Source organism: Hakea prostrata, chromosome 5, assembly GCF_041222555.1.
Source record: "Hakea prostrata isolate BN-2017 chromosome 5, UWA_Hpros_2, whole genome shotgun sequence".
NCBI classification, from domain to species: Eukaryota; Viridiplantae; Streptophyta; class Magnoliopsida; order Proteales; family Proteaceae; genus Hakea; species Hakea prostrata.
Window position 1 is genome coordinate 47,773,034 of NC_142604.1, and position 25,117 is coordinate 47,798,150.

Below are 25,117 nucleotides of genomic sequence, written 5' to 3' on the forward strand. Positions count from 1 at the left end.
ATAATCTCAAATCTGTTTCACAAGGCCAAGTCTTTAAAATCTGGCATGATGTGCAACAAGTTCAAGCTGCAACCCCGAGGCAAACCATGACCCATCCACTTATGGAACTTTTGTATCGCATTGTTGTATAGAGTGCAATCCACAATTTATCATTAATAATACAAGCATGAAATAAAAATGCTTAGTACATGATAGTAAGGGTGATCTTGCAACAATATGGGGGTGATCTTATGCTTGGTCAATGTTCTAATCCACATGAAATAAAATTCCTCTACTGAATCATTTAAAAAAAGCCATAATAAGAGAGCCACTAACCTAGTGCACAATGTGTTATGTTTGTGAGTAAGGAAAACTTTTTAATCTTTGTGAAAGAAGATTAGCATGATGGTCTCTCAAAGCCATAAAATTTGATTAGAACTTCCACCAAGTCCAAAATTGTTCTTCCAAATTTCAAGAACTGTGTGTATTTAGTGATTGCCAACTATTTAGTTTGTGATGAGATCAAAATCCAGGTTAAATGATCAAACATTTGATTGTAGTGTTTAACTCAAGTGAGTTTGTATTATCTCTTCATTTTGTCCTCTGTTTAATTTTTTTATTTTAATATATTTTTGTTTGGGATGAGGTAAAGAAGAGCAGCTACAAGGGCTTTTGTGTTTTTTTTTTCTTTTTTCTAATAATAAATGTTTTAACTCAAGTGAGTTTTTCTCTTCCTCCAGGTAAAACTTTTTTCCTAAATTTTTTATAGAGGACCACGATCGGCATTCTAATTTCTCTTTCTTCTTTTTTTTTGGGTTAATTTTCTCCTTTTTTTTCTCTCGATTTTTCTTTGACTTTTTTTTCTCTCTCTTTCTCTTTTTTTTTTTATTTTAATTTTAGTGTTCAATATACATGAGTAAGAGTACGAAAGTTTATTGTTATTTTTTCTTATTAATTATTAATTTATTTTTATTTCTGGTTGATGTGAGAGAGTATATATGTTTTGTACACTAAATCAAATTTAAACTTAAAAATTTTTTTTTTAGAAAATTTATTTATTGAGGAACAACTGAGGCTATAGGGATATAGTTACTAATATAGGGAGTGGAAAGTAGCCAAATTGTTGTCTCCTCTATCAAGTAAACCTTTTTAGCTAAAACATCCGCTAAGGAATTGTGGGTTACAGTAACAAAGGCAAAAGTAACACTTTTTAAAAATAAGAAACAAATTAACAAATATCTCAAATGATAGAAGCAATGAAAATGGGAGGTGCCCATCTTCCCAATTAAGCATTGCGCCAGTTCAAGACTATCAAACTCAAAAACAACACAACACGAATCCTCTTGGATCGCATACGTAAAAGCAATTCGTAGTTCTAGAGCTTTATCCACCAATGCCAATTCAAAGCGAATTGGATCAGACAAGCCAAAAAGGATCTCACCGAGACTGTCTTGGGCTACCAAACCGGGCCCATCGTCAGCATAGGATGCATTGGAATTGAGCTTCTTTTTTTTTTTTTTTTTTTTTTTTGAATGAGGTTCATCCGGGTCAGCTTGCGCTCGCCACAACTACATCCTCAAGGCGCTTTTTTGTATAATTAATATAGGCGGGGTTTTGTCCGTGGCCCCGAAGGGATTCGAACTTTGACCTCCTATGTAGAAGCGTTGGTCTTTTTGCCAATTAAATCACCGCTCAGAGTTCATTGGAATTGAGCTTCACCCAACCCATCAGTGGTGCCTCCCACTGTTTTCTATCACCTTATAGATCCGGCCAGTTGCATTTGTAAAAAAAAGAAAAAGAAAGGAGGCACCCGTAATTCCAGAAAAAATCTAAGATAAAATTAATAAATTCAAAAAATAAGTAAGATAAAGATAATAATTAAGGGCATTATTAATTATCCGAAAAATTCCGAATCTTTAACTGTCTGAATTATCCGCTACCCTAAAAAAGACCATTTTCCCTCCATTCTTTGGAATAACCTGCTAGGTCGGACAAAGTCCTTGATAGCGCTCGACAGTCAGAGAAGAGAAGAGAAGAGAAGAGAAGAGGAAGAGAAGAGGATGATTGGCGAACATTGTCGTCCCAGATTGATGGGGCATAATCATCTGTTTGAGTCTGAAGATCTTTTGCTTCAAGTACTATCGAAACTTCCCGTGAAGACCCTCTTTCGATTCAAGTGCGTATGTAAACGATGGCGTGATCTTATCTCTGACTCTGATGATCATTACTTGTTCCTACTCCACTCTGACCATTCCATATGCAAACAACCCCTTCTCTTTTGCTCATCGGTTACAACCAGTTCAAGTTCAGGGATTCCTTGTTCTGCTTTCCTAGAAACCCTCGACAAAGAAGGGGAAACAATCAGCGAATTTGAGGTCAAGTATGACATAAGTTATGCTAACGTCGTGCATACTCATTTCGATTTGGTTTGCATTCAAGACGATAGGATTCGTATCTGTAATCCTAGCACACATGAAATGATAACATTGCCCCCACATCCTTTATCCGTTGGTTCCTCTTCCGTGGGTTTCGGATATGGTCAATTAACTGACAAGTATAAAGTAGTGGGCTTGCGCAATCCGAACTATTACGAGGTAGAAGATTATGAAGATGTCGATCCTGTCTCATTCACTACAAAATGCTATGTCTTTACTTTGGGAATAGAAAGAAGGGACTCTAGGTGTTGCACTTCTTCTTCTTTTTGGGCTTGGAGAGAGGTGGAGGATTCTCCATACCATGTCAACTATGCAGCTCCTCCAGCTTCTGTTAATGGAGCCATCCACTGGCTGGTCCTATATGATTCTCTAATGGACGAAGAGATCTTTGATGGGGATATGATTGACCCTAATAACACCATTGTTGCATTTGATGTTGACAGTGAAGAATTCAGATTAATTTCACATCCTGAAGGTTGTCCTGATCTCAAGTCATTACAACTAGAGTATAGGGATTACGAATGTCCTGAACTCCAATTGGTGGAATTGAGAGGATTGCTATCTCTTTCTTGTGCTAAAGGTTCTACAATGGACATATGGATGTTCAAAGACTACTACTACGAGAGTAATAGTTTTTTTGTCAGTGGTACATGGGTGAAAGAGTATAGTATTGATCTCAGTGTCTTGCCTAAAGAGTACCAAATGGAGGGAAACCCTTTTTACTATTATACTCCTAGAGATGTGGACGACACAGAGGTTCTAATTGAGACACATATGAAAGGTTGGGGCTATTACCATCTACAGAGCAAAAGGTTCGAGGGACTTATGCACCGTACAGAAATGCCAAAGCTACAGTTCAGTTTATATACAGAGAGTTTGCGCTCACTAAAACTGTTTAAGCAGGTACTATATTTACTTTTGTAATGCTTGTTTCTTTTTTCTTTAATGCAGATTTTGCACTTAAGCTTTTGCTGCATTTGGTTTTACTGAATTAGTCGTTGCATTAATCTCAATATTTTGAATTCTTGGCTCTCCTGTCCTATTTTTGGATTTGGTTTTTGTATGACTAGTGTCTTCTGAATGTTAAAAGTCACCTTCTCCCTTACCAACTGGAGGGACGTTATTACTCAATTACCCAGGTATTGAAGCAGATATAACTAAATTAAAACAGAACAAGAAAAAGGCACAGCAGAACTACTTGTGTTGAGACTATGCTGGTGCTACTTTTAAACAACATTTCATGTACCAATTCAGTGACCTTCCCCCCCCCCAAGAATGCTGGGAAAAAGACGCTGCTGTAGATAGAGCCATATGCAATGTTACAAAAAATGCCATTGTATCATAATACCAGAACATTTAATGCAAAAATATTGTAAAAACAAAATTCAGGGGCTTTTCAGCGTAATTGTTGCTGTAAATCTCCTTCCAACATCATTTAATGGAAATGCCTTAATATGGTTACATAATATAGTGGTGTATTTATAGGCTGTGCAGCACTTAGGAATAAAAACCAGCAGAGCACCATATAATGGCAGTTAATTTTGGTTTCGTGAAATGCTGCTGAATGTCCCTACATAAATATGACCCTATTCAGTTCCTACTCTGTTCCAAGACTGTAAATCATCCTCTCCTGCCCTTTTGTTCTTCAATGTGTGTAAACAAAGCAGTGGAAACTCCCACAGGCAAAGCCTCTGGCCACTGCACAATCTCTCACTACTTGGCAACCGTCAGTCCAGATCTCTTCCTCTTATCTCATTGCCATTCTCTCTCTCTCTACTTCAAAATCCTTGGCCCCGAGGTTTTAGTTGAGTTGCAGCCCCCTGCCCCCAACTTATCTGTCCCCCTTCCTGGTTGATTTATGCTTTGACCAGCTAGCGGCACCTCAAGGTAGGGCAGTTGAGTTCAGCCCTGCTTCCATCATATTGTAAACCTTTAACTCACCTTAGACCACTCAGACCATATTGTTTGGGTGTAAAATGAGATTTATGACCTCAAGTAATTAACCTATGTTCAGAAGTTAGCAAGACAATGGGAGATGGTTAGCAAGTCGTCAACCTTTTGCCAGAATGGTACATATACGTGTAGATCATGAATTGCTAGCAGCGTTGTGTCATAATAGAAACCAGGATTGACAAATTTATATCTATATACCTACAAATTTGTTCCTAGTTGATTCCACAAGTAATCAGGTTAGGAGCTTGGATTCCAATGTTGTTAGTGAAGAGAACTGCACCTCTGACATAAACAAAATCCCATCCGCTCATATCTCTTTCCTTCTCCGCCTTAATAATGTCAGCACGGGCCAAGTCCATGGCTAGGATGGCAAACAGGAGGAATTCTGGGCCAGAGAGTCATGAGGAGAGAGGATGGTTCCAGTCAAGGTATTCCTGATACCTCTATCTTCTACCAGAAAGGGAAACCGTATTTGGCCTTTCCAGAAAGGGTACCTAATTCACATGAATCCTAACCCATTTTTGAAGCTCATCTCTTAGTCACATGGATATTGTTTACCATCTTGGGATAGTAATCTACTACAAGGGATCCAAAATGAAAGAGCAAATGACAGAGACACCCCAAAACTCTGTATTTATTTAGACACCTCACAGGAATTCAATGTATCACAAATAGCTGTTATTCCATTAGGACTGTTAGGTCTAAGCTGGAAAAAACTAATTTACCCTTCTGATGTAAATGTGGATTTAGGTTAAGGGTATTTTGGGAAATTCCTAAATCTAAGGGCTGCCCAGGAATTCCAGCAAAGAGGAGGGCTGATTCTGGGTGTTTAGGGTATTCTTTAGCTCTGAAAATCCTATTGAAGCAGTACTTCAGGTCTGAACTTTAACTCAAATTCAAAACTAGGGTTTGAAGGGGTTTTGGATAGGGTAGGAAGGGCAAACTGTATTTCTGTTTCTGCAATTTCAGAATGATTGCATTGCTTTTCTGCAATTGCAGAACTTGTTTTGAGGATTTTAAGACTTGAGGAAGCTCTGAAATTGAAACAGGCTTAGATTTTACAGCAGTTTAAATTCTGCAGAATCTTTTTAGGAAGAAGAAGATGTGCAGAATTTTCTAAAGCTAGGAGATAGGGTTCAGTTAGGTAATGAACAATAGAACTACTGTCTAGAGGTGGGTGTGATCCTAGGGGAAGGGAAAAGGGAGCTAAAGGGGCTGGGGAAGTAGGATTGGCTGTTTTGGAGGGGGGGGGGTGTTGCTTCTATCCAGGGGAGAAAAGGCGTGGGGGAAACCTACAGCTGCAAGGAAAGGGGTGGGGGAGGGCTGGAGTTTTGCTGGAACAGAAGGGGTAGGAAGAGAGAGAGGGGAAGGGGGCTGGCGGTGTTGCTTGATGATTGCTTGTAGACTGCTGGAATGGAGAAGAAGAAACTTGAACTTGAACAAATTCTACTCAACCAAGGCCCCCTCAATTAGGAAACCCTGATCCCAAACTCATCAATTTTATTAATCATCAAAACTGAAGAATTACAAAGACTCCTTGGCTATTTATAGCATGTAAAGACTTGGAACCTATGTGGGAATCCTTAAAAGACAAGGATGCCACCAGTTGACCTAAACCCTTGGATTGGAATCTACTAACTAGTGACACATGCTGAAATTAGACTTTAAGTTAACCTAAATAAGCACATGCTTAATTCTCTTTTAATTAAAACTCTTAATCACATTTGCCAATTTAAGATAACCAAGGACTCAACAAAACAACCTTTAAGTAACTTAAAACTCTAACTAGCACATGCTAAATTAGAACTCTAATTGACATATGCTAAAATCATGACTTAAGGACTCTTATCTTATCCACAACTAGACTAATTCAAACACAACTCAAACTTAGGAAATAAACTCAATTAGGACTTTAAGACTGAATTGGAATTAATTCCAGCAATAAACTAGGGCTTAAATTGCCCAAAATACCCATGTATAGGGTTTGGTCAGCTTGATTGGTGGACCTTTGGGCCCCACTTTAGGGTTCGGTTAGGGGGTCATTGTGTTCACATCAGTTCTTCCCTTCTTGAAAGCATTCATCTCTTTGATGAATGTGCCGATCAAACACCCGTGATTTGTTGCTTTAGAAATCCTTGGTGTGGACTCATTCTCGCATCTTGCAGTAGGAAGTAGTAGGTACTTGGCTACTAGTACTGCTCCTAGACAGAACTCAGGAAGAGTGATAGGTTGATAGATGTGATCTTCGACCCTAGGAGCCTCCTTTTCAGTGAACCAAGAAGGCATCATGAAGACATTGAACCCAAGGCAGTGTGTTGCTGAGGTGACTCCTTCAAGATACCCTTTAAGGTTAAGGGTGGGTTCAGTGTTGAGCAGAATAGAGGCTGTTGCTAATTTGAAATTTGTGGGCAGCAACTCTTGAACTTCAAATATTAAGGGCACAATGATCTTCTAGTAGAGAGATTACTTTCTAAGGCATGTCTTCTGCTGATGTGGTGGCCTTACCATGTCCCTGTACTTCTTGGAGGCATTCTCTGTATTTGTTAGGGCCTTGTCTTCAAGGGTTATGATCTCCACCTGGTTTTCCAAGATTTGGGTCCTCGTGGTCTCCTTCGGACTCCTTTGTAATTACCTTAGAAAGCATGGGTATCATTAATGTGCTTGTTACTAACTCATCATGATCTTGTTGGCTGTCCAAGTGTAATTTGTCGTTAGAGAATTCTGCTAGGGCTGCTTCTTGAGGTGGACATTGTACGTCTTTTAGAGGAGTTGGCTGGTGGCTTGGGGAGACTGTATCTCCCCTAATTTTGAGGGCATTCACTGGCTAGGTAGTCCTTGCTGTAGTAGCGAGGGTTGTTATAGTTGGTGTAAGACGCTTCCTTGTGGTCTATACTAGAAGGGTAGGGAAGAGCTGTGGAGAGAGTGGTGGATGGTGGATCCCTCTTATGGATAGTACTTTGACTGATGTGGCTGATATGATCTCCACGTTTCTTGCTACTCTATACCAGTTGATGTGAACATAGGAATCCCCCCTTTACAAAACCCTAATTGGGCCCCCTAGGATGGATCCAAGCAGCCCTCATGAAGCTAGCTGAATCCCTTTGGAGTGGTATTTTGGGCATTTTGGCTCTTACTTTATCTTGTTTTATTTTTGGAATTATTATTAGAATGTTTCAGAATTTTAGTTGAGTCCAGTTTGGCAGTTTGAGTCTGTTTAGGATTTGCTTGGAGTATTCTATGTTGAGTTGCGTTTGAAAGAGTCCTAAGTTGGTTGCTTTGAGTTATCTAATTAACATGTGCTTAAAAGGATAATTTAAAGTATGTTAGTGAGATTCCAATCCAAGGGTTGTAATCTCGTAGTAATTTGATTCCCTTTTAAGTTGGATAAGAGTTCAGTTTGAGTTGTAATTGGATCTCATTAGTTAAGGAGATCCCAGTCTGAGTCAGAGTCGTTATTGTTAGGCTATAAATAGCCATCTCATGTAAGTTATTTTTAGATTTGATGAATTAAGAACTTGTTTGAGTAATTGCCTGAGTGTTGGCAGCGTTCCTAAGAGGGGGACCCTGAGGTTGTCTTTGTGAGAGGTCTCAAGTTTTTTTTCAGCATTCAAGCAGTCTGCACCCAAGTTCTGAAGACTGATTCATCAAGGCTAGCAAGTTTTCTCAAGTTTTCCAGCCCACCAAGTAAGTTACAGCCCCTTCCCTGTCAATCCCAGCCCCCTTCTTCTGTCCACATGCCTCCCTACCGTCTCCCTCCTTGTCCACAATCTCCCCCGCCCCTTCCCCGCTTGTTACAGCTTCAAACACCTTCCAACCCCATTGCATATACCCCCTGCCCCTTCTTCTCTGTATTGCTTCAAGCCCTTGCCCCTACCCTAACACCTGCACCCTTCCCCTAAACCCTCCTTCCCACGGCAGCAGATCCTTACCCATCTAAGAAATCCCCATTCCCAGCCCTTAAACCCACCTCTCTTCCTCCATTAAAGTCACAATTCCTCTTGGAATAAAACCCACCCTGCGAATTCCCCCATTATAGCCCTCTTTCTAGGAGTTTCAAAATCCTGCACTTCATCTTCTTCCTTGAGAAGAGTTGCAGAATTTTAAATTCCAGAAAACCATAAACACTTACAATCTCAATCCCCCTTCCTTTGAGACAGTTTCAGACTTACAGAAAAGTAACATCATTAGTTCTAAACTGCAGGACAGCAGCCCATTCCCCAAACCCTAACCTTAGCCGAACTAGTTCTATCCCTAATTCTGAGTTTCAAGTTCAAATTTCAAATCTTATATTTTTTCTGATGATATTGTGTTGATTGATCAGACTCAAGTGATGATTAATACCAAATTAGAATCATGGAGAACAACTTTGGAATCAAGAGGCTTTAAACTAAGTAGAACGAAGACAGAATATCTAGTTTGTAACTTAATTCATGATCGGGCAGACGATGAGGTGGTGATACTTGATGATAAGGAGATTCCTCAGAGTGATTGTTTTAGGTACCTAGGTTCAATCATAAATAAAAGAGGTGATATAGAGGATGATGTTTCCCAAAGAGTTAAAATAGGGTGGATGAAGTGGGGAGGTGCGTCCGGGGTCTTGTGTGATCGACATATCCCATTAAAACTTAAAAGAAAATTTTATAGGACTGTTGTTTGACCAACTATGATGTACGGTGCAGAGTGTTGGGCTGTTAAAAAGGATCATATAGATAAACTCAGTGTAGCAGAAATGAAGATGTTAAGATGGATGAGTGGCAAAACTAGAAATGATAAGATAAGGAATGACCATATTAGAGTTGGTTTGGGAGTTGCTCCCATAAGTGATAAGCTTCAAGAAAGTCGTTTGAGGTGGAACAACCACGTTGAATAGAGACCTATAAATGCCCCCTGTACAGAAGTGATATAATCCGGATACAAGGCACTTGAAGAGCTAGGGGAGACCTAAGATAACCTTAAGAGAAGTGGTGAGAAAAGATATGCATAGCTTAGGCCTCAAATAGAATTGATTGGAAGGCAAGAATCCATGTAGCGACCCCATTTATTTGGGACAAGGCTTATTGTTGTTTTTGTTGTTATCTTCAATCTGTTAAAGAGTTCAGATCTGAACACATCTTCAGCTGATTTGGATTGTTGGGAGACCCTAGAAAATTTCCTCTACCCATTGTTGGAATTTCCTAGGCAACCACATTCTAGGGAAATTACAGCTTTACCCCTAAACCTAGATTTGTGGTTTCATCACCTCCTAATTTCTCCTATCAAATTTAGGGAACTTTTGGGAGTGATGGAGTTGCTGATGTTTTTGTGGGAAAAATAGATAGCTCAAAGCTTTTGACATATCTTCCCAAGTAGTGGGTTCATTACCTTCATACATCATTTTTTTTCCGAGTAAATCCTTCATACATGATTGATGAAAGGGAAAATTACATATAGAACCCCTGGGTTTTCAATGAACTACATATACTACCCCTGAAAACAAATCAATTGCATACATCCCCCAACTCTTACGGATTAAGGTTAAATAATGGTTTCCTCACTAAAAAGAAAATTGAAATACCAATTTTATCCTCTTTTATTCAAATAATTTTTGCAATCAACTACATATACTTCCCTTGAAAACAATCAATTACAAATGTCCCCCTACTCTTAACGATTAAGGTTAAATAATGGTTTCCACGCTAAAAAAAAATTGAAATACCAATTTTATCCTCTTTTATTCAAATAATTTTTACAATATCAATTTTACCCTCATCCTTATATTTTATTCTCTCTCCTCTCTCGTTCTTCTTCCCTTGACTCCGACAACTACACGGTTTAGGTCGTCATCATCATGAGGTGATACTTTTGATTACATAGCAACACAAATTTTTTTGAAGATCAGACTTGAGAAGCCTAACTATTAGTCGGGTACTATAAGAGATTGTTTGACATAATGATTAAGCAGATCCCCAAGACTTTACAGAAGTAGATGCATCTTTATTACTGAAAGAGCCAGTTCTCCATTTCAACTTAATTCTGAAATTTGATTGACAATTAACAAGTTAAACCTTACACGAAAACGAGAACCCCGTCAACGCAGGGAAAATGCCACTCAACATCCACCATTGTTATTTGAGACACTTTTTCATGAACCCAATTAATCTGAACCTCAATATGATTTTGGCACAATTTGGAGATGGTTCTTGTTTGCCTATTATACCCACCAATTATACTGAAGTCTGTAAACCACAACCGTTGCTGTCAAAAACTCTACTCCTTCACAAATCCCTAACCTATCAGGAGGTTTAAGAAACCTTGCCTCTGAAACCAGCAAACAATCAGTGACCAGAAAAACAGGACCAAAAACAAGGGAAAACACCAAACAAGCTTGAAGCAGCTGATTGACAACAAGAACCAGAACTACAATAGCAAAAATACCAGATCGCCGAACAAAAATTCAGATCAATGAAGAATGGCACAAACAGGAACCAAAGCAAAGCAGTTGAAGTGAAAATCAAAGCACAAGAACTAAATCAGAGTAGTAGGAAGAATGGGGCAGAAGTGTTCAGGTAGGATCAGAACATGCTCTGTTACCATCTTAGAATGAACTGAAATCTTAGTGTATTCCCGTATATATGTATATAGATATAGATATTAGAGCAAATTGCACTGGCACCCCAAAATAGATGCCTTAAAGCACTGACACCGCACTTTATGTTTAAAAAGCATAGAGACCCCAAAATTGGATTTTCATTGGATATATTTGTTCAATTTGTCATTGAAAACTTTTCAGACATTGTTTATTATAGGGATATTTTTTAAAATAAACAGTGATTAAATTGTTTCTAGTGATAAATTTGACAAATATATCCAATAAAAATATAATTTTGGGGTCTCTGTGCTTTTTATACATAAAATGGGGTGTCAGTGCTTTAAGGCATCTATTTTGGGGTTTCAGTGCAATTTGCTCTAGATATTAAATATAGTATACCGTATCCAAGAGAAGAATACCATATCGTACGATTACTCTCTAACTATGTCTTACCTTCTCAAGCTTGGCATTGCCAAAAAGCATGACAACTGAAACCACGCATCTCTAGAAGCTGAGGAAGGAGAAGCTGACGAACGAGGATGGAAAGAGCAGAGATAATAAAATAGAATGATGAGAATAAAATTGGTATTGTAAAAACTATTTGAATGGAAAAGGGTAAGATTGGTACTTAATATATTTTTTCAGTGAGGAAACCATCATTTAACCTTAATCTTAGGAGTAGGGGGATGTTTGTAATTGATTTGTTTTCAGGGTGAAGAGATGTTATTGATTGCAAATCCAAGGGGTCTATATGTAATTAACCTTGATGTAAACCAGATTTAGGGTTAAGGGTAGAATGAGATTTCCCTAAATCTAAGGGATGTCCAGGAAATTTCAGCAAAAGAGAATGGGTATTTTAGGGATTAATAGGGTGTTTTATCACTCTCAAACTCTGCTGTTGTGTGAACACAGATATGGATTTTTAAGATGGAAAGGCTGAAACTTCGGATTTAAGGGTTTGTATGTCTTTTGAGTATGGAACGGTTCAAGGGTTCGGTTAGGCTAGAACTAACTCTAATGTTGTTGTTTTACAATTTCAGAATTAATCCTTTGAGGCTGTGGTTCAAACTGGGTTTCTTACTTGGCCTAGGACACTTGGTTGGGGTTAGGGCCTGGTCTGATTTGGGTTGAAATTAGGACGAAAGGTCACTGGGGTTAGGGGGATGATGTTCCTAAAGTTTGGGACAGGTCTAACGGTTAGATTTTCGTAGATCCCAAACTCAACAATTGTATGAACCATCAAAACTGAAAATTACAATGAACTAATAGTCTATTTATAGCCTTCAAAAAGACTCTTAACTTGGATGGGGATTCCCTAATGGATAAGGATCCCCACCCCTTGACCAAAAACCCTTAGATTGGAATCTAATTGATTAAAAGATTTGGACTGTAGGTGGGGTTCCTTACTTCCTTTATAGATTAAGATCCCACCTCATTATGTGGACTCTTTGAATTAGACTCTACTACTAAAGGACAATACTTAATCAAAAGCAAACTTCTAAAAGATAAGAACCCTTCCTGTAAAAGAGTCTTATCTTATCAACAACTTTGACCAAGTAAAAGCAACTCAAGAAATTAAAATGGACAGCAATTCCCAAACTACTAACTTAAATAGAAAACTAAAAAATAGATCCATAACCCTTGGATCGAGGGGATTCCAGCTAGATCCATATTGAGCCCTAAAGGGGCAAGAAAAATGACCAAAATACCCCTGGAGTGGGTTTGGCCTGCAGGCTTAGGTGATTCTAGGGGCTCACTTTAGGTTTTGGTGTAGGGGGGGGGGGTTCAATCAGTGTTTTCATCAATCATTCATCTCCTTTTGTTGTTCTACTATTCACGGGCATATCCCGCCAGTAGATTATATGCAAACCCCCCATCTTACCATTCTCTGAATAGTGATGTTGATCAAAATACTTGTCTAGACCCCACAACCACTGATAAAATACATGAAGATCTTTGACTGTTTGACACCATAATAATTTCTCAACTCGTGCATCCCTGGAGGTCGCTGTGGTTGCCATCCCTCTATAGATACAATGACGAGATTGTAAGTAGTCTCTAGTTGGTTCCTCCATGCTTACTGCTTCATCCATAGGAATGCTAGGGTATTGGGCTCAGCTGGAACTGGGAAAGGACACTATGGTTGTGGGGATGGTATTCCTCAAATTTGGGACGGATCTAAGTGTCAGATTTCTGTAGATTTGTCCTAGAAAATTAGGTCTAGAAAAAGGTCAAAAAATTGCAGAAAAAATTCTAAAAAATTAAAAAAGGTTGCTAAAGGTATTGGGGTTGCTGGAAACTGCAGCTCTGATGCCAATTGATATATACCCAGATTTAGGGTTAAGGGTATTTTGGAAAATTCCCTAAATCTAAGGGCTGCCTGGGAATTCCAGCAAAGATGAGGGCCGATTCTGGGTGTAGGTATTCTTTAGCTCTGGAAAACCCTGCTGAAATAGTAATTCAGGTTTGAACTTTAACTAAATTTCAAAACTAGGGTTTGGAGGGGATTTCGGCTAGGGTAGGAAGGAGAACTGTCTTGTTGTTTCTGCAATTTCAGAATTGATTGCCTTGCTGTTCTGCACTTTCAGAACTTGTTTTTGAGGATTTTAAGACTTTAAGGAAGGTCTGAAATTAAAACAATTTCAGATTTACATTTTACAGTAGTTTAAATTCTGCAGAATTTTCGAAGGAAGAAGATGTGCAAAAGGTAGGGAGATAGGGTTCAATTAGGTAATTAGCGGTAGGACTACTGTCTAGAGGTAGATTGCGATTCTAGGGGAAGGGAAAAGGGAGCTAAAGGGGCTGGGGAAGTAGGATTGGCAGGGGGGGGGGGGGGGGTGTGGGGTTGCTGCTATCACAAAGGCAAAGAGGGTGGGGGAAACCTATGGCTGCAAGGGAAGGAGTGGGGGTGGGCAGGGGTTTCACTGGAACAGAAGGGGAAGGAAGATTGAGAGGGTGCGATGGGGGTGGGGAGATCCTTATGGGGCTGAGCAAGGCAGCGGAGGGTGGGGAAGGGTTTGCGTGAGAGGGAGGAACAGGGGAATGAGGCTGGGGGTATTACTTGTAGGAAGCTATGAATGATTGTTGGTTGCTTGATGATTGCTTATCATGGTGGGAGATCTTTGGCAAGATCTCGCGAGATATCTCGCTATTTAAGGATAGCGAGACGAGATGAGAGTCGAGAGGGGAGAGATGGGAGATCTCGACATGAGATCTCGCCGAGATATTGGAGAGATCTCGCCAAAGGTGGTCCAACCACCTCTTTAGGGGGTTTTAAAATTCCCTGTCTCGCTCGAGAGAGGCATATCTCGCCTCTCTCTCGCTGCAAGTGTGTTTTTTGCCGGAATTTATTGGGGATTCAACTTCTAAACATCATCAACACATCTACAACAACATATTATCATCATTCAAACCTATTTGAACTAGATCTTCAATAAAGGTAAGATTTTTCCCCAAATTAAAATTTATTCAAATAGAAGGTTCTACAATGGGTGTGAGTGTAGTATAAATATATGTTGATCTACTAGCTTTGATCTACACTTTCATGGAAATAAATTTAATTTTCTGTTATTATTATTTTTTTTGAATTTTCATATTTAAAAAAATATTATCTAAAAAATTAAAACTAAAAATTATAAAAAAAATACTTATGATATGAATGTGATTATCACTTATGTTAAACTACATTAAGAGGGCTACAATCCCATGTATTCATATTTTGATTATCATGGTTGCTGTATTATTTTTATTTTTTTGATTTAAATAATTAAATAAAATAATTATGAAAAATAATATTTTATTAATTTTTTTTTTAAATGATGCTTATATTATGTAGTCTATTTTAAAAATACAAGCATGTCTATTTGAGCATTGTATATATGTTATCGTAGAACAAAGTGTGTGTTTTGTTGTTTTATAAATTGTTTTTACATAAAATAATTATAAAAATAATATTTTATTAATTTTTTTATTTTTATTTTTATTTTTTAAATGATGCTCTTATTATTTAGTTTATATTAAAAATACAAACATGTTTATTTGAGCATTGTATATATGTTATCTTAGAACAAAGTGTGTTTTGTTGTTTTATAAATTATTTTTATATGTTTTTATTTATCTAAAAATTATTCTAATGATTATTTGGGAACATTCATGTATGTATTTCAGTGTTGTACACTTGTATCTTAAATGGCAACTAGTAGGAGTGGCGGCATTGGCAGTGGGACTCAGGATATTGCTTGGCAACATGGGGATCCACTAACTGCTGACAAGAAAAAATCCCGATGCAAGTATTGCGGCTATTGCCTCATGGCCTTGAATTTTGTGGTTCAATCAGATTAAAGCAATATTTGGTCTACAAAGATGTTTCCAAGTATCCTAAGGTTCCTTATGAAGTGCAAAAAGCAATTGCAACAACTTTAAAGGGAGGGAGACAAAAAAAGGAGGGGATGATACAAAAGCAAAGGGAATTTGAGGATACCGTGCTGGTTAGACCTTTTGTTGATGTTGATGAGGAGTCAGACGACAATGAAGAGAGGAGGAGGGTTATGGGCATTGAGTCACAGGCCAAGTGGAGATAGATGAAGGCTGCAATGGAAGCTAGCAGACAGTCCTTACATTTTGAGAATATGAGGTAATATGAACAGACAAGAGGAGCAGGTGGTTTGGGGGTCAGGGGCATCCATGCCACCTAGACATAGTTTTCATGGAAGTGAGAGGACTGAAAGGAGGAGGAAGACTAGACATTATGATGACACATTTGACCAAGACCCCTCCCTCTTCAAGCATCAAGACATCTATCAAAGAAGTATTCCATATATGTTTGCTGGAGGTAAAGAAGGTAGTAGGGAGGAGGAAGCTAGGTTGGCAATTAGCAAATTCATGCTCTACAACAACATTGTAGCCAATGTAGCCAAAACACCATACTATAAGGGGATGATCAATGCAGTTGTTAGGGCAGGTGTAAGGGTTAAAAGGCCCAACAACTTAGGAAGTAATGAATAAATATTTACCAAAGGTAAAGCAGGTGGTGGAGGAATACATTGGTTCATTAAAGGAAAAATGGACTACATATGGTGTTATTGTGATGGTTGATGGATGGACTGGTCCTACTAGACAGTCCATCATTAATTTCATGTTGAGATGCAATGGAAAGACATCCTTCCTTAAGTCAGTGGTTGCCTCAGATAAAATCAAAGATGCTGACTACCTTTACAAGCTTCTTAGGGAGGTGGTCCTCGAGGTAAGGCCAAAGAATGTTGTCCAAATTGTCATAGATAACGGTGCTAACTTCAAAAAAGCTGGTGAAATGTTGATGAAGAAGAAGAGTAGTAGGATCCACCTCTTTTGGACACCATGTGCAGCACATTCGATTGATCTTATGTTGAAGGACTTAGGGAAAAGAAAGTCAATTAATGTTGTGGTTGACAGGGCTAGAAGGGTAAGTAATTTTATTTATAACCATGGTTATGTGTTGAAGATGACGAGAAACCATTGTAAGCGTGATCTAGTCAGACCTGGATTGACTAGATTCGCCACCAACTATGTAGCTCTGAAAAGCTTCCAGAAGAAAGTGGTGGGTCTACGGCACATGTTTGTAAGTGAGGAGTGGTTTAATTGGCGTGGATCTAACCATCTTGATGCTGTACTAGTCCAACAAACCATTGCTGATGATTCCTTTTGGAGGCAGTTAAATAGGACAATGGGCATTTTAAAGCCTATTGTGTTTGTTTTAAGGATGGTGGATTTGGAGAAGAAGCCCACAATGCCCCACATATATGCTGACCTCCAGCAAATGAAAGAGTTGATTAGAGCTGCTGCCTTTGGCTCCTTCAAATCCTACGAGAGGATCATCAATGATAGATGGGAGACGCACTTGATGCATCCTTTTCACTTGGCTGGTGAGTCACTTTTAAGTCTTTAAGTTTTTGTTGTATACTTTAATTTACGTTGTTAATTTGTTATAAGTTAATAACTTATAATTTATAAACAAGTAAACAACCAAATCAATTAATCAAATTTTTTTATTTCCGCAATAAAAACTTACTACCGCAAACCCAAAGTACCATTACAAGAATGATTTGGGGCTTAATGTAAGGTGGATGAATGTGGTGCAAGACATGGTGGAGAAGCTTGTGTCAAATCCCGTCATGCAGGGGACAATTAATGGAGAGGTGAGAACTTATTCAATTGTTTCTTCAACTTTTTGCATTAGTGCATATACATAATACAATAATTGAAGAATTGATGTACAGATCATAAAGTTCAGGGATGCCTCTGGGAGTTTTGGAAAGCCTTCTACGGTTGCAACTAGGCAAAAAAATGATCCTGGTAAATAGTCTATTACTATAAGTCTATAACTCTGTAAATGATAACTGATAAGTTATATAAACATTAAGATTTACTTGCCTAATGCATTCTTATTTTTGGTTATGCAGCTGACTGGTTGGTGCTATGTGGAACTAGTGCGCCAAATCTTAGGGACATAGCAATTAAAGTACTCTCACAGACTTGCTCATCCTCTAGTTGCGAGAGGAACTGGAGCACCTTCTCGCTCATCCATAGTAAGGTATGGAACAGATTGGGAGTAAGAGGCTCGAGGACTTAGTGTATGTGTATTCAACATGAGATTGAGAGTAGGGCACATACAAGATGATATAGATGACGAAAATTGCGAACCGATGGAGTTGATTGATATATTCCAAAATCCCCCTGAGAAGATGAGGAAGATGATGTCATATATCAATGGGTTAGGGATCAATGTGGCCTAGTGCTGGATGGGCCAGGAGGGCAGCCGGATCCTACTATTTATGGGCCCAAATGTTGTGGCTGAGCATGTGTCTTCTAATAAGGGTCAGGTTGCTGTAGCAGCATCACTAGGACCAACTGTACCATTTGTGGAGCCACCTGGTCAACTTGAAACAACTGTGGTGACATCTAGTAGTGGGAGTTCAGATGATGCCGATGATACCAGAGGGCCAAGTGGCCCAAGTCATCCATCGAGTCTTGGAGGCAGTTAGGCTGGTGGAAGTCAGGGTCAACAAAGGGAGTCACCTCCACCAGGTTCGAGTCATCCGACACATGCGAGCCACAGTTCCCCTATCTCTTGAACTTATAGCAGGAGTAAGAAGAGCAGATCAGCCCGAGGGGCAAACGAATGATGATGCAAGCATGCAGGATCTTGAATTGAACATGGGAAGCATGAGCCTAGATCATGGTCACAGTGATTCACAACAGCAAAGTTTGAACAGTTGGCAGTCATCCGGGTACCTATATGGGGATCACAACACCAGGTCAGATTACATTGGGTATTCTTCTTATGGAGATCATGTTATTCCTCAAGACCCTGCACTTGGAGAGTACGCATATGGGAGTGAAGGTGGGTTGTTGACTGAGTGGTTTAGAAACCCCTACCCATATATTCAACAGCAACATGAACAACAACAACATCAATGGCTTTTTCACCCTTCCACGATTGACGGTTATCCCAGAGTGCTATTCCTCCAGTATTCTGACATGGAGACATATCAGTTCCATATTAACCGGTATGTGATATAGTGATGGGTTGACTGGGGAGTCATATGTGGCCACCGTTCAGAATCAGTTGTTGCAGAATGTTGAGTGATACTCTTATAGTCTTATTGTCTTGTAGTCTTGTAAGTTGTAACCTTGTAAGTTGTAAATTGTAATCTTGTTACTCTTGTACTCTTGTTAGTCTTGTGAGTTGTGATTGTGAACTTATGGATTGTGATTTATGACTTACTAAAAGTCTAAAACTTCTTATGGTTGTAAAATTTTGAAGGCATTTAAGTTCTTTGATAAGTTGATCACTTGATGTGTAATGTTAATGTATTTGATACTTGATAGTTGATAATTTGAATTACTTGATATCTTTACATTACATGTTGTCTAACCTTGCATTTCACAGAATTTTGATTTTACACGTAGGGTCGACTTAGAAGACATACTTAGGGTTATTTTCTCACAAATCTAAGGCCACCAATGTGTTCAAAATCCCTTAAATAGGCTAAATACCAAGTTTCAGCCCAACCAGGGCCCTAAAACCCACCAAGATGGGCCATTGAGATTACGCTAGAATTTTGGTAAATTTTGACTGAGATCTCGCCTTTTTTGAGTGGCGAGATCTCCCACCATGTTGCTGATAGATTGTTGGAATGGAGAAGAAGAAGCTTGAACTTGAACAAATTCTACTCAACCAGGGCCCCCTCAACTAGGAAACCCTGATCCCAAACTCAACAATTTTATTAATCATCAAAATTGAAGAATTACAAAGACTACTTGGCTATTCTATTTATGGCCTTTAAAGACTTGGAAACTATGTAGGCATCCTTAATAGACAAGGGTCCCACCATTTGACCTAAACCCTTGGATTGGGGTCTACTAACTAATGACACATGCTGAAATTAGACTTTAAGTTTACTTAAGTAAGCACATGCTGGATTTTCTTTTAATTAAAACCCTTTATCACTTGTGCCAATTTAAGATAACCAAGGACTCAACAAAACAAACTTTAAGTAACTTAAAACTCTAATTATCACATGCTAAATTAGAACTCTAATTGACATGTGCTAAACTCATGATTTAAGGATGCTTATCTTATCCACAACCGGACTAATTCAAACACAACTCAACCTAGGGAAATGAACTCAATTAGGACTAAGACTGAACTGGAATTTATTCCAGCAATAACTGGGGCTTAAATTGCCAAAAGAACCCCTGTATAGGGTTTGGCCAGCCTGATTGGTGGACCTTGGGGCCCCACGTTGGGGTCCGGCCGTTGGGGGGGGGGGGTTCACTGTGTTCACATCACCTTCTATATATATGCTCCCTCTTCCCTTACCCAAGTCACTTAATGCTACACAAAGATGCTAGAGGGTTTTGTATCTTTTGCAGCAGCTTGGAGCTGGAGCCGCCTGGTGGAAGTGGTTCAAACTCGAGTCATGCCCATATCTAATATCCTGCTTATGCAGTTAACCCATCAGGTCAGAATATATATTGCATCTCCAGTTTTCCTCCATTATTATTTGGAATTTGGCTTGAAGGAGGGCTACCCATTGAAGACGAAGAAGATGAGTTGACAAAGAATGCTAAAGAATGCTAAGTAACAAAAAAAAAAATATCATTAGATCTGCCTTAGTGCCTCTCTTTGTTCCAGAGCATAAGATTAGATCTGCTGGCCTTATCTAAAATAGTATCTGGTGATCTCTAATAAATTTCTGTTTGGGTGGCTTCTGCTGCCTGTCAGGAAAAAAAAATTAAAAAAATTCTGCCTTAACACCCAGAACTTTAATAAGATAATCACCACGGCTCAGCTGAAAGTAAGGGAAAAATAGAAAAGAAGCACAGAAAGATCCAGTTTCAGTCTGACCTTTAAGATGATTAGATCCTAATTTTAATCCAGGTTTGTGCGACTGCACGCAAGGCCAGATTTAACTAAATGCAAATCACCACATCATCAATGCAAAAAATTAGAAAGTAAAAGATCTCACACAACAAACTCCAGGTTTCAGTCCCAAAGAAGCTTCATATTCTTAGACATTTCTGGCCAAGAATATTAGAGAAGTCTGAACATCCAGAGCTCAATTAAAACGTAGAGCAACCTCAAATCCCAAAAACTAATCACACAATCCTGAGACACTCCCAGAAAAAACCCAAGAAATATTTCTTCTTGTTAGAGGGTGTTTTGAGAATTTTTGGAAACAAAAGAAGGGATTGAGACTTAGCACTAAGTCTTGTGCAAGGCTCTGTCGTTTTTGAGCCGTGTTGGACTCTTCTTTCTTTATTTTTGAAGATCATTGTAATTAGGAAACTATACTATAAATATAGAAGTTATTTTGCAAAGTTCCTCAATTGATTGAGGCTCCTCTCAATCGTAATCTTCTTCTTCTTCCTTTGTTTTCTGCAACTCTTCTTCATCTCAATCTGCCTTTCTCTGATTTTATACCATAATTTGCATGGTATCAAAGGAAAGGTTCTCTAGATTAATTTTGTTTCAAAACCATTAAAGTCCACTCACATACCTGCAATCCCTGGGGACCTATCGCTGCTGCTTTGAAGGAGATTTAGGGCTTTGTTTGAGGGGGAGGCAGCACTTTACGCTGTAGTTCTGAAATTTTGTGGAATCAATGGAGTAAGCACCCAGAGCTTCGTTTTGTTGGAAGAGTTGCTACATTGCACCGTCTCTTGGTTTGGAGAGGTAAGAACCTCAATTCAGTATCGTTTCTTGAAGGATTTGATGGATATCTTCTAAATACACTGAGTAGTATCGATCAATCTGCTTGAACATCATATTTTGGTCTTCTTTTGCTGGAGAATCGATGGATTTGATGCCCTATTTGCTGTGCATGAACCTTTACTGGTGTCCTACGTGAGTTTTTGTGAGAATCAACTTAAATGTCCTATTTTGGTTGGGTTTTTTTTTTTGAGGTTTTGGTTTGGTTCATTATCTGTTGGTTTAAGACTATAGTTCAGATATGATTTGGTTCAATTCTGGTTCGGTGATTCTAATCTGATTTGGTTTCTGGTTTGGTTCAAAATTGCTGGTTTGGTTAATTTCTGGTTCAAGCTGTGGTCCAAGGTTATCTTTTTTCAATTTTTGCATTGCAAGAAAGATTTGATCATCATGTCTGAACCTAAGATTACTGAAATCATGACGTCCACATCCCATCGCATTTTTGAACAAAAACTTGAAGGGGCTATCAATTTCTATCAGTGGGAAAGGATAGTCCAGGTTGTGTTGACTGGTCATGGACAACAAGACCATCTTACTAAGTTCACTAGGAATGATACTTGGAAGACTATAGATGCCCAAATTTTAAAGCAGATGTGGAGAGAAATATTGTTGACTGAGTTACACAAATATGGGACCATCTAAATATATTATATTTTGGCCAGAATAATCTTTCTTGTATCTATGAGGTCTCACAAGAATTCTATACGGCTGATAGGAAGGGCAGACTTGTGAATCAATATTTTGCAAAATACAAGAAAATGTATAAAGAGTTAAATTCCATTATAGCCATCTTATTGGTTGTTGTTGAGATGCAAAATCACCGTGAACAAGTAGTCATGGGATTTCTAGGAGGAGATAAGGTACCCTCACTGTGTGAGACTTGGGAACGAATTTGAATAATTTAGAGCATAAGTTTTAGGAAGAGACAAGGTACCCTCATTTTGTGAGACTTTTTCCTGTGTATTTCGGGTGTCTAAATAAAAAACACAAGATTCTAGCTCCTCCACCAATTTTGCATTAACTTCTTTTACCCCAAACTGCAACTCTGGTGGTGGATCAGGTACTCATGGCCGTGGGAATGGAGGTTAGTTAGAAACCCCAACACTGAGGGATCCAATGAAACTGCTGGGAATGTCAAGACTTGTCATCACTCTGGAAAATCAGGACATACACAGAGATTTTGTTGGAAGCTTCATAGCAAGCCACTTCAGGTTTCTGACACTGTATCATCAGAGACATTCATCTAGAAGGGAAAACTGTGAAAATGATTGACGAAGAATATGTCCGTTTCGCCCAGTTATAGGCACTTCAGGTTCACCTCCTACTACCACCTTTGTTTAGACAGGTAATGCTACAACACTTGTTTCTACCTCAGGTCACTGGATTATTGACTCAGGGCATCCGATCATATGACTGGAGTTTCAAGTAATTTTTCATCCTTTTCCCCATCCTCTTCCATTGTCACCCTCGTTGATGGTCCCATGCCAATGTTAGAGGTATAGGAACTGCTGGCCTCATCGCCAATTTATCCCTATCTTCTGTGTTATACTTAGTTGAGTTTCCTTTTAACTTATTGTTTGTTCCTAAATTAACCACCGCCTATAATTGTTTTGGATCTTAGGACGAAGAGGACAATTGGTAGAGGTCGTGAGACGGGTGGCTGTACTTGTTTGAGGATGTTCTGTCGATTGCTTGCTTGAGCACGTCTACTCTTTTCCAAATTCACTACCGTCTAGGCCATCCTTCATTAAAAACATTGAAAATTTTGGATAAACAATTTAGTTCCATTTTTTCTTTACATTGTGAGTCATGTCAGTTGGGAAGCTTCATCGTGTAAGCTATCCCCTTCGAGTTCATAGTATAATAGTGGAGATAAACCTTTTTCTCTTGTTCATTTTGATGTGTGGGGACCATGTCCTATCATTTCCACTTTAGGCTTTCAGTATTTTGTTACTTTTGTGGATCATTATCCTCGAGTTACCTGGTTATATTTAATGAGTCTGAACCATTTAACATCTTTTGTGATTTTGTGACTGAGATTTGCACACAATTTGGGGTAATGGTAAAAATTCTCCTTGGTAGTGTTTGTTTCTTATATCATATGGTTTTGTGATATTTCGAGTATCTCATTTAACCAAATAGCTGCACGCTTCCGTTCTATTTGTCATGTTGTGTGAGGTTTATTGGTTTCATCTGTTTGAAGCACTGAACTGTTATGATCACCTATAGTTAACAGAAATGAAAGATGAGCAGGCAAAGAAATTAGAAGTCCTAGAAGAAATGTCTGCTAAACTGGAAGATCTAAGAGCAATCTGTGCAGAAAGGGAAGATATGAAAGAAGCACTTGCAAGAGTAGAAGACTTAAAAGCCAAAGTAGCTAGTCTGATCCATCGATGGTAGTACCTTGAAAGGTCCAGTTCATTTATGCAAGTTGGAAAATTATTGAAATTTGTTGTTTTGGTTACAGAAGCATATATATACACTGATTTTGCTCACCTATTTATGTGATCAGGTATAATTGAGGCCATTCATAAGCTGGCCTATATTTTGGCAGTCTATTTGTACTGGTAAGAAGCGAAGTTTCAGGGCACTGGATCCGTAGTTAAAAAGTTCAGTTATTTGATTATTAGCTCACTAATTATGTAGACTTTTGTATTGATATAGGTTCTCAAGAAATATTTTTGTTATTGGTTTGTTTAATCAAGAGAGAATCATGAAGTATTCATGTAGTATTGAGAACTGAGGTTTTAACAGATTTAAGTTTGTATTTTGTATTGTTGAAATTAATTTGTGGATGTTAAGCATTGGATCCTATTGCTATTTCACACTTGGACAGGTTAACTGTTAGTGAAATTGATGTTTCCTGAATGTTGGGAATTACTACTGGAACGAAAGAAAGTGGATTGTAATTTCATTTTACTGAAATTAATAGTTATATCTTGTGTCTTTTCAACTCAACATATTGTGGGATGAACAAAGCAGGTTATATATATTCATAGAGTTTTAGATTTTTTTGGGGGGAACTAGTAGCTTTATTAAAGGGGAGGGGGGATAACTATTTAATATATGTAGAGCTTTGTTCCTAACGCAAAGGAAATCTGAATTCTTGACCCCATATCCTGGAAGTTTAAGATTTTAGATTTTAAAGTTAATAATACCAAAGAATAAGAGAGTAATATGCTTTGCGATATTCCATCAATGTATCGGTTGTTAATCCTTATGACTTGCAGCTTCTTGCTGGTAAGGCGTGGAAAGCGGAAGCCATTAAAATCGAAGGCTATTATGTGGTAGAAGGTGGGTGCACCAGATCGATTCATTCTCAAGTTAAACTCGTCACGGGATGTTCACTGTCTCCTCTTTTCTCAACCATGGCAGTATAAAGGACATCATTTAATATTTATACAACCAAGGGATCCGACCTTTCCTGCAGCTACTGTACCATTTCACTATGGCATCATGTGGGTGCAAATACTCATTATGAATTGGCTGTATTTCGATTATGATATTCTGCAAATTGTCTTTTCATAGGTGGGATATGTGCTAGAGATTGAATGCCCATTAGGGGCCCTCACCAATTACTCCTCGGCAGCTTGTGTTGCACTTGATCTCCACATGGACATACCTACCTCTATTAAGTTTGATGGGACACAAAATCCTCCCATCTTTATACACTTTGCATATGAATAGAGGCCAGCCACAATTTGCCCATATTGCTTCCGCATCGGACATCGAGGAATGAATTGCCCTTTACATGACAATCCCCAATACTCCTATGTGATCTTAGTGATGGCATTAAGAGATGCTGCAGATCCTTCCTACATACCTTGATTAGCAACACCAATAAAAAGGCAAGGTTCTTTGCATGACATAGCTCGCTTGTGCAAGGATGTTTTCTTTAAAGGGCTCACTTCGGAACATATAGCTTCCACA

The 25,117-nt window shown here is 38.6% G+C and overlaps 2 protein-coding genes across 2 annotated transcripts; both read left to right on the forward strand.

Annotated features, from left to right (window-relative positions):
- The first annotated feature begins 1,929 nt into the window (after positions 1 to 1,929).
- LOC149016237 (F-box/kelch-repeat protein At3g23880-like) lies at positions 1,930 to 24,080 on the forward strand. Its single transcript, XM_089157364.1, has 3 exons — positions 1,930 to 3,317; positions 23,417 to 23,583; positions 23,700 to 24,080. The coding sequence occupies exons 1-3, from the start codon at positions 2,040 to 2,042 to the stop codon at positions 23,707 to 23,709; spliced, it is 1,455 nt and encodes a 484-aa protein (XP_089013490.1). The 5' UTR covers positions 1,930 to 2,039; the 3' UTR covers positions 23,710 to 24,080.
- On the forward strand, positions 15,132 to 18,561 carry LOC149016238 (uncharacterized). The gene is made up of 2 exons (XM_089157365.1): positions 15,132 to 16,835; positions 16,998 to 18,561. The coding sequence occupies exons 1-2, from the start codon at positions 15,932 to 15,934 to the stop codon at positions 17,012 to 17,014; spliced, it is 921 nt and encodes a 306-aa protein (XP_089013491.1). The 5' UTR covers positions 15,132 to 15,931; the 3' UTR covers positions 17,015 to 18,561.
- Positions 24,081 to 25,117: the final 1,037 nt, after the last annotated feature.